This window comes from Choristoneura fumiferana, chromosome 17 (genome assembly GCF_025370935.1).
Source record: "Choristoneura fumiferana chromosome 17, NRCan_CFum_1, whole genome shotgun sequence".
NCBI classification, from domain to species: domain Eukaryota; kingdom Metazoa; phylum Arthropoda; class Insecta; order Lepidoptera; family Tortricidae; genus Choristoneura; species Choristoneura fumiferana.
In genome coordinates this window covers 2,491,690-2,501,921 of record NC_133488.1, presented here as the reverse complement: position 1 = coordinate 2,501,921, position 10,232 = coordinate 2,491,690, and the positions used below count along the sequence as shown (strand labels likewise).

The 10,232-nt window shown below is 38.9% G+C and overlaps 1 protein-coding gene across 2 annotated transcripts in view; it reads left to right on the top strand.

The window, feature by feature from the left end:
- The window catches only part of LOC141436877 (uncharacterized), a 53,443-nt gene that overhangs the window by 41,346 nt on the left and 1,865 nt on the right, over positions 1-10,232 (top strand). Inside the window, exons 1-8 of one of the 2 annotated variants that reach the window (XM_074099970.1) lie at positions 869-1,019; positions 3,569-3,716; positions 4,090-4,151; positions 5,143-5,281; positions 6,496-6,644; positions 7,199-7,326; positions 7,989-8,142; positions 8,582-8,677. The exons of the other annotated variant lie outside the window; for it this stretch is intronic. Coding sequence (XP_073956071.1) covers positions 870-1,019; positions 3,569-3,716; positions 4,090-4,151; positions 5,143-5,281; positions 6,496-6,644; positions 7,199-7,326; positions 7,989-8,142; positions 8,582-8,677 — 1,026 coding nt within the window. The 5' untranslated portion in view covers position 869. Of the gene's footprint in view, positions 1-868; positions 1,020-3,568; positions 3,717-4,089; positions 4,152-5,142; positions 5,282-6,495; positions 6,645-7,198; positions 7,327-7,988; positions 8,143-8,581; positions 8,678-10,232 lie in introns of those variants that run through there. 2 annotated transcript variants of the gene reach the window in all.

The window sequence follows — 10,232 nt, the reverse complement described above, 5'->3', positions numbered from 1 at the left end:
GGTGTATTTTGGAACAACGGGAATGTAGAAAAAAATAGTCTTATCAATGTCCTAATTTTTTTATGTTTTGCATGCATGGTATATCATATTATGAAACATTCAATCCATGTTTTAACAGCAAGTTTTGCTTACCTTGTATTTTTTACAATACTACAAAGTAATCAGGGATAATCCGAACCTGACCACGTAACTGACTTTTGTGCAGAAAATTTAAGTTATTGTGGAAAAAAAGATAAAATAGAATAAATGTATTTACCACAAAGTTCAGTGATAATATCCTAAGCAACTAAAAAACAATAAACGATATATTTCTAATTTTATAACTGAAAATTTTGAGTCTGAACACAATTGAACCTCTCGAAATAATTAACCCACCTGCAAAATAGTATTATAGTAATAGTATTAATAACCCAAGTGTTTTTTTTGAGATAGCGCCTTTTGGCATAGGAGAACAGTATTTTGATATATGTTATTGTGTCGGATGTAGGTACGTTTATATTTTTTTACTTATAATGATCGTGTTATAAAATAAATGTTTTGTATCAAATTTTAGCTTGAATACGTTATTCTATTGTAAGCCGTGGTGGCCTAGTGGTTTGACCTATCGCCTTCTAAGCAGAGGGTCGTGGGTTCGAACCCGGCTCGCACCTCGAGTTTTTCGAAATTCATGTGCGAATTACATTTGAAATTTTACCGAGCTTTGCGAAGGGAAACATCGTGAGAAACCTGCACAAACCTGCGAAGCGATTCAATGGTGCGTGCGAAGTTCTCAATCCGCACTGCGCCCGCGTGAAAACTATGGCCCAAGCCCTCTTGTTCTGAGAGGAGGCCTGTGCCCAGCAGTGGAACGTATATGGGCTGGGATGATGATGATGACGTTATTCCAGATAACAGCATGCGTACAGAAGCTGATCTTCATTCCCATAACGACGTACACGCACTTTGACTTCAACGAGACACTCATGTACCCAAGCCTTACTTTTTGCCGCCAGCCACCTTATAAATTCGACAAGATGGAGGTAAGTGTATACTAGAAGCTTTTATCAACGAAAATATAGACTACGGGTAATGACAAAGTTTAATACTTAATTGTGTTCCTTTGTCAGGCTAACTGTTAGATAGACTCTATCATCTGATTTCAATATGAACGGATGTGTTGCGATGATGAACTCTGGTTGAGTTCGAAACGCATCGTGTGGTGGTGATAGTAGGCGGTTTGTGTGATGTCTGTGTCCTTACAGTGTGGAGGCGGAGGAGCTGCATGAGCATTTTAACACTTCCATTTGTTGCATATTTAGGGGCTGTTTCACCATCCATTGATTAGTGTTAACTAACGGTTAAATGTGATGCCATCTCCGTCTATTCGAACAAAACAAATAGAGACGGCATCACATTTAACCGTCAGTTAACACTAATCAATGGAGGGTGAAACAGCCTCTAAGACTTCTATCGTAAGGTCGCGGCGCGGACGGCATACTAATTGTTTGAATCAGTATTTTTCAACCTTTTTCATGGCACCCCTTTAGTATGAAGAAATATTTCACGACCCCCTTGGTTTTCTTTCATGTATTTTATTTTGTGACAAATATATTGGTTAACATTTTCTTGATAAATATTTTAAACTTATTGTTTTTTTTTAACTGAAGTAGTTTTCCAGCAAGTTAATAGGGGCTTCGAGACCCGCCTAAAGAGGCTCTTGACCCCCAGGGGGTCGCGACCCACAGGTTGAAAAACACTGGTTTAAATAGCTCATTAATATGGACCACCGTAAAATAACGCCCGATTTAATAAATTATTCAACAGAAATTATAAAACTATTCTAAAATGTATGCAGGACTATCTATATCTGCATGCTGTTAAAAACAATGGTGCCCACAAGGTTAAAAATAGTTATAAAGGCAATGTGGAATGTCTGAAAATTTCGAATCGCTTGAAACTTGTTAGGTTCCGTAGCCAAAATGGTAAAAACGGAACCGTTGTAGTTTCGCATGTCTGTCTGTCTGTCTGTCCGTCCGCGGCTTTGTCAGGACTCAGTGCTATAAACTGTAATTTTGCACGATATATATGTAACTATGCCGAACAAAATGATACAATAAAACATTTAAAAAACTGTCGTTATTGGCGGTAAAGAAAACTCTTTCGTTTTTAAAAATTAATTGATGCTACTTAAAAATCTGATATTTTTTCTGTTAATTAGAGAGGTTATTCCTACCGATAAAAAAAGTTTCAAGCATTTCTAAAATGTTCATCCATTCCCCATTAAGAGGCTTATTCCGTCATTGTTCTTAATTAGCGTTTATAAAAGGTTTCGCCTGTCTTTGCTTATGGAAGAACGTGACGAAATACCGTCTCTGCAAGGAAAGTCTCGTCCAAGCCAAATGCGTAAACTGAAATACTTGCCTGCATACATACTCTTCGCCACGCAGTAATAACACTTACGGTAGAAGAACCAACAAGTATTTGTAATCACTCATTCTTACCTACCTAAGGAGTTATTGAGTGAACTCTGAAACATTATTAATAAGCCAATTGTAAGTAGGTAGCTGTTGAAGAAAGATTACTTGGCTGACATCAAATTATAGTGTAGACTGTCACATATTTTTTGTATAACTGTGTTTAGATTAACCTATAGCTATATTATGTAATCTATCTTATCTTTCTTTCTTATAAATAAAAATGAATCGTAAAATGTGTTGGCGCAAAACTCGGGAACGGCTGGACCGATTTTACAAATCCTTTTTTGTTATGTTCGGTATGCTTTCAGAGCATGACAAGAGTGCGTGTGAGCTAACTTTGTGGGCGGCAGACGTGAACTTGCTTTCGAAATCCAAAAGCTTAATGGTTACTTCAGAATGTATATTTCAGAACTAAATTATTGTTATTATTATTTTAAAATTTAAAATTTATGACGGTGGAAGCATTCTACACTTCCACTGAACGTAGATATAGTTAAGATATAGTTTAGATATACTTAGTTAGTGTTTAGTATTGTAACTAAGGGACCCCATATATCCCTGTATATTTTTATTATTTATTTTGTATTTTTTTCTTTAATTGTATAAATATAGTTTTTAAGATTTTATTTGTAATTATATTATTATGAAAAAATGACTTTCTGCCAAGTTTTTGAGGCGCATTCTTCTTGGCAATGATGGTCTTTCCGAAAGCGCTGGTAGTTTAAAAAATGACGTGTAAAAGTGCCCATTGCGGCCTATTTACTGAATAAATCATTTGAATTGGAATTTGAATTTTGAATTGTCAGGAGAAGGTTTTTATGGAAGAAAATTCAGAAAAATAACGTGGGCGAAGCCGCGGGCAACAGCTAGTTAATAATAAAAGTAAGAGCATCGACCTGCGTGATCTCGCCAACTATTAGGTACTTAAGCCCCAGAGGCTTCCAATAGTGGCCAACTTTGTAAAACCTATTATGTAAAACTGTACCTAAGTAAATAATTAAAATCTACAGTTTCTTCAGCGAAATATGTGTTATAAAAACGCCGAAGTTTGCAATTATCCAGACCCTTTTAAGGTTCAGTAACAGTTATATCCTTTGCTGTTCTATTTGCAGGAATACGGGCTCTACTCTCACCCCCGGTTCACTTCGGTCTGGCGGAACTTCAACTTCTCCCGGACCACGCTGGATGAATTGTGGGAAGACATCACCTACACAGAAGACGAGTTCTTCGTCCAATACGGACTCGACGGACTCGTCGAAAGTAAGAAGCAATTCAAATTTCGAAAAACGTGGCTCCATGAATTTTTTGATGTTTCAGCTACAGCTGGCACCCCAAAAAAAGATTTAACATTTTCTTAATTTTTTTAACCCCCGACGCAAAAGAGGGGTGCTATAAGTTGGACCGCTATGTGTGTCTGTTTGTGTGTCAGTCTGTGGCACCGTAGCTCTTAAACGGATGGACCGATTTGAATGCGGTTTTAAAAAAAAATTGAAATCAGGTTTTGTCTTTTTGCGTCGGGAGTTAAAATACTAGCTAAGTACTCGTACTGGTCAGAGTTGGTGGACGGAGTCTCTTAACCGCGTTCCATGAGAGCATATTCTATTGGATCCTCTAGAATCTTCTTTACTTCCAGATGTTGCTGTCACATCGCAGCTTGGTTTCGTCCAGGGCAGATGCCACACATTGACACCAAAGGTGGGTTCCTTCCTATTACATCATCATCACATCAGCAGTAGGTTGTCGACATAGCTTAGAATAACCTACCCAAAAGTTGGAAAACCCCACTATGTTACTTCAAAGTTTAGTATTTTAAAAATGGCTAAGCCGATTATGATGAAACATGTTAAGGACCGTCGTTAGAAAACCTGATTTCAAATAATAAAAAAAAACCGCATTCAAATTGGTCCACCCGTTTAAGAGCTACGGTGCCACAGACAGATACAAAGACACAGAGACGTGCATTGTGGCCACTTTTAGCACCCCTCTTTGCGTCGGGGGTTAAAAACGTGTTCTTATGCATATTAATAAAACGTGAATTTTCGTTCCTTCATTTACCTTCTCTCCTTCATCTATCTTCTCTATCTGACTGGTGGAAACAGGTCTGTAAAGCTCCTGATAAATTACAAATGTTACTTTGCATATATTCCAAAAACTCAGTGCAAGCCAAGGTTTGAACTTACGATCCTATGAGAAGTCATAGGTCAAACTTCTAGACTATGACGGCTTCAAGTTGCGGGTCTTATTGAATCTTTAAAATCAGAGCACTGCATGGATTAGATGAAATTCGGTATACAGATAGTTTAAGTCCCGGGAAAGGACATACAATACAATACAATACAAAGACTCTTTATTGTACACCAGACACAGTAAGCGATACAGAAAACAGATACACAGAGAAAAAAATAAAAGGTGAGCAATAGGCGGCCTTACCGCTTAAGAGCGATCTCTTCCAGGCAACCTTTTTTACAGAAAGAAGGAAGGACAAGTTTACAACAGGTGGTGCATCATACTCGTAGTAGGATAGTTTTTTATCCCGGAAATATGCATAGTTCCCGCGGGATAGCGATAAACGAATTCTAAGCGGACAGAGTCGCGGATAACAGCCGTGGGAAAAAGCGAAAAGTTAAAGTTGTGGCCTTTATTTTTCTAAAGTTTATTATTTACAGTACTTCATGCTTTTCGATAGGTCCTCAGCAACAAAGCATCCCGTGGGACAGGATACTCCCTGACCCTAAGACACAGTACCAAAGATATAGTCAATAGCATCAGCACCACTCCTCCTGGGTATAACGTCTACGTGCACTACTCCAAGGAACCATTTACTGGTAAGTCGCGAGATCAGCGGGGCTACTACGAAACTCGAAACTCGAAGTTCCCTGTCTCCGTGCGGTCCCTCTGACACTTATACTATTTAATACGAGAGCGAGAGGGACGGTACGATACGAAGTTCGAGTTTCTCTGCAGAGCCTGGCCGCGGATAGAGCGAGTGAAGCTAAATTAATGAGGGCTACCGTTTTCGCGCTCACCAGTTGGCGCCACTGTAGACAAAAGTCCTGCCTGAAGTATAGCGGTTAGTTTGTTATTACGGGCGTGAAAACAAAATTTGCAGTACCATAAAAATATCGAGCACGCCACAGTGATGCGTAGTCCCGTTTTATTCGGAAAAAAGGGAGGACAGAGGTTTCCGAAAGACAAAACTGTCTCAAAACACAGACATTAATTGCCCCGTAACGCATATTTGCCATAATTAATTTCAGGTATCGCAAAATATTTACAAAATTATTCTAATTATAAATAAACCCGCGTAGCTCACCCAAAAAACAGTGAGATTAGATATTTCGAAGACCTCTCGCTACACTAGCGCCTCTAGTGGCGAGTTCATACGCAATAGCCCTCATTAGGTTAATAATAAGGTCCAAAGAGAACCTGATTGCGAAGCTAAAGGTTTCCAAGTTTGAAAAATCTGTGTGAAAATGTTTGTAGTTACCCATGTAAAAACCATGTAAAACACATAAAAAACAGATTGCATTGAGAACCAGATATACAAATATGAAATTCTGCAGAGGGATCTCTTCTAGTTAACATTTGAACTATTGATTGTCAAGACAACGGAAAATAGAGTAGGTAGACTAATGTTTTTTCTCGAATATACCTCGTTGAGTTTCTTGCCGGATTCTTCTCAACAGAGGTTTTTCCGAACCGGTGGTAGATTTTTTGACATTCATAAGTGCTTGTTATAGCCTAAATTGAATTAAGATATTTTGACTTTGACTTTGACTTTGATGTGTGGTGTTTATACAATTATATATTTTATTTTTACATAAGCATCAAACTAACAACATAATTATGTGTTAAAAACATGAAAAAATGGATTTTATTTTAATTTTAATTTTACCCGTTTTCTAGTACCCACACTAAAATTTTTGCTTGGCTTAGGAGTAGACCATGTAACACCAATTGGTGTCAATAAAATAGTCCCACGACATTATTATTTAATCATCATTAGGTATAACACTTTTGGTTGTTCATTTTCTAATAGAAGTAGCGGTGTACAACGGTGGTCTGATCGATTACCTGTACGTCAACACGGGAGAGACGATCGACGTGAAGTTGACGGTAGACCAGTACGAGAAGATCAGCAGAGACGAAGACCCTTGCGTCAGCTGGGAGAACTACAGCGCCAATGAGGTAAAAATATTCCGATATTTTTATAAAATTTGTACGGTTTTCTTCTACTTGAACTCTTCCGTGACGACGTAGATGGAAGAATTGGAAGTTGAAGTGGTCATGGGCTGGTCAAATCGCTCGAAGAATAGTCTCCTAACCAAAGGATCTTGAGTAGCAACCATGAACTGGGATGGCAAGTTCTAAGGAGGAAGTCTCTGTTCGACAGTGGACGTCTTCCGGCTAATGATGTTGGTCGAAAGGTCCGAGACGAGGAACAGTAGGAGGAGGATACTGTGTAGAAGGACAACCTTTCTCCTCTCCTCCAATAATATACATCTGTTCTTCGAACGATGTGGCTCATTGCACTTCTACTTGCGTATTCTCATAGCTATGTCGGTTGACTCTAGTTCTTCGACGAATCACCTCAACACCAATATCCGTCATTGCTTTCTGTCTTCGACAAGTCTCTCATTCTAGGCAGAGATGTAGATTGCATGTCCTTGTCGTTTTCCTCTTCAAGATAATTAAGTTGACGAGGGTCAACTTAATTATCTTAAAGAGTATCTTTCTTCCAGTGTACCACAAACTACGTGTCGACGCTGGTGGGTGAGGCAGCTGGATGCTCTGGGCCCTGGATGACCAGCGACCTTCCTCGCTGCGACAACTACAATGACATGAGAAACCTTATTACTACTTACATCAAGTTAGTTTTTTAAATGTGAATCGCCATTAGTAATTTAGAACTAACTTAATATTTTTGCACCTTAGCCCTCTGCTGCAACGAAGGCGGTACTCAGCTTTTGACCCAATGGCTTGCTTTGTTAATCTATAATACACATTGTTAAGCATACAATCCCAGGGGACGGGCGGGCTGCTGCCCTCCCCTGCCCCCCTGGGTACAATACAATACAATACAATAACTCTTTATTGCACACCAACACACTAAGCAGTACAGAAAACACTGGTATATACATCGAGATTTTCTAAGGTAAGCAATAGGCGGCCTTAACGCTTCAGAGCGATCTCTTCCAGGCAACATTTACAATGGACAGAAGTAAGGAATAAATTTTAGCAGGTGGTGCAATTTACAATAGATTAAAGCAGTATCAAGCATACATAAAAATAACACATACAATACACATACACAACAAATAGGTAGATAGATACCATAACAACATAATAAGTAAGCTAACTAAAACATTCATACGCAATATGACAGATAGTGCTACATCTATGGCCACCACATGAACTCAAGCAAAACGAGCAAACTGACAGGGTTGTGGTCACGTTGTGATTCATTTATGTGGATTCCCGCAAAGTAACACTCGAAACAATGAAATAACTAAACTTGGTTCACTTTTTCAGCGTATACGAAGACCACAACTGCACCATCTGCCCTCGAATCTGCCGAGCGTACCTCTACAACGCATTCGTTACTTTCCGCCGGAGTGATTACACCTGGGATTCTGCCCAAAAAGTCTGGGCCCTTAGCTTTGGAGACGCCGTGCTGGAAACTCATGTAAGACCCTAAAAGTTACTACAACTACATCTGCACGGCTACTACGAAGCTCGAAGTTCGTATCGTACCGTCCCTCTCGCTCTCGTATTAAATAGTGTAAGTGTCAGAGGGACCGCACAACACCAACTTCGATTTTCGTAGTTTAGTAGCCCTGCATCCCTGGGAGCGTCTACAAGCGTCTACAAACAACTACAAGCGTCCGAGTTGTGAAACTTCGATAGCGCTATGTAGAACAGTCCGGAGTTTCTATAGTTGCTCACTAGATGGCGCTAGGAGTCGCTACAAGCGTAAGGAAAGTTTTTATTTAGCGCCATTTTTTTTGATGTTTAGTTTGTATTTTCGCAAAGATTTCTAGTTGATTATTATGTACTCGTAGTAGAATTTGACGACTAGGAATAGTTCGTCAAACATCGTCTATTTTATCTTTGATTTTTTCTAGTTGTACCTGCACTTCAACACTATGATGGTGTCTGTGTATGAGGAACGGCACAATTACGACTTCAACTTATTTATTTCTGACCTCGGTGGAAGTATTGTAAGTATATTTACTAATAAGTATGTATACCTAACCCCAGTGGCGGAATAATATTTTTATGAGTTTAGGCCACTTCATTTCCTAAAATAATAATGTAGCTATATACCTTTCTGTACTCAATACCTTTCTAAAATAATAATTTTCTCGTCCTCTGTAAGCTGCCTGGTCTATACGGCCTATTGACAAATCCAGGACTGCCTAGCTCCATGACCATTTGATATAACCTAACCAACAACAGACTGACAGACATGGCGAAACTATAAGGGTTCCGTTTTTGCCATTTTGGCTCCGGAACCCTTAAAACTTGGAAAACCCCCGACTTTGTCACTTCAAAGTTCAATATCTCAAAAACGGCGAAACCGATTTTGATAAACATGTCTAAGAGCCATCGCTAGAAAACCGGTTTTCAAATAAAAAAAGCGCATTCGAATCGGTCCACCCGTTTAAGAGCTACGGTGCTACAGACAGACAGACAGACACACATAGCGGTCAAACTTATAACACACCTCTCAGTCGTCGGGGGCCTCTCCCATAATCTAACGATCTAGTATATTTGGGAAACTTACTATACCCAGTTTATTTTAATTCTGTAACTGTGGCGCCATCTCTTGACGAATGGCTGAACTATACTAAAGCACGAATAATAATATGTAAAATCATGTATAATCAATTAATCAATCATTATAGATAGAGATAGTCAACTTCATGAAAAATGTCGCTTAAACCAATTTGGCTTTTAACCCTCGATATGCACGTTAAATAGCAAATAACGGCTACGAAATCTATGATGTCATTGTGCAGACGAGAAAAAGAACACGTTAACAATAACACAACAAAAAGGTGGAAAACCACAGATTTTGTCACTTGAAAGTTCAATATCCCAAAAACGGCTAAACCGATTTTGATGAAACATGTCTAAGAACCATCGCTAGAAAACCTGATATCAAATAAAAACCGCATTCAAATCAGACCACCCGTTTAAGAACTACGGTGCCACAGACACACACACACACACACACACATAGCGGTCAAACTTATAATACTTAATATGCTTTTTGCGTCGACGCTTAAAAAGTAACTCTGAGCAAATTTCGGTATCTCAGGTACCTACCTAACTACTTGTACCAATATTAACTAAATAAATTCTTATTCTTATTAATACACACTATCACTTTCTAGTTTTTATCCCCCGTCGCAAAAAACACCCCTAGGTGTTATAAGTTTGACCGTTGTGTGTGTCTGTGTCTGTCTGTGGCACCGTAGCTCTTTTGTTTACCAATTTAAATGCGTTTTTTTTTAGTTGAAATCAGGTTTTCTGGCGATGGTTCTTAGACATGTTTTATCAAAATCGGTTCAGCCGTTTTTGAGATATTGAACTTTGTGACAAAATCTTGGGTTTTCCAGCTTTTTGTTGGTTTATAGTCTCTGAGTTGAGCCACACAGACCAATATAGTCAAAATCAACCTGTCATCGAGCACTTCAGGCATCATCCGCTTGGCTCAGTTCCATAGACTATCAGCTCATCAATTCCCTCCACATATATGAGAATATTTAT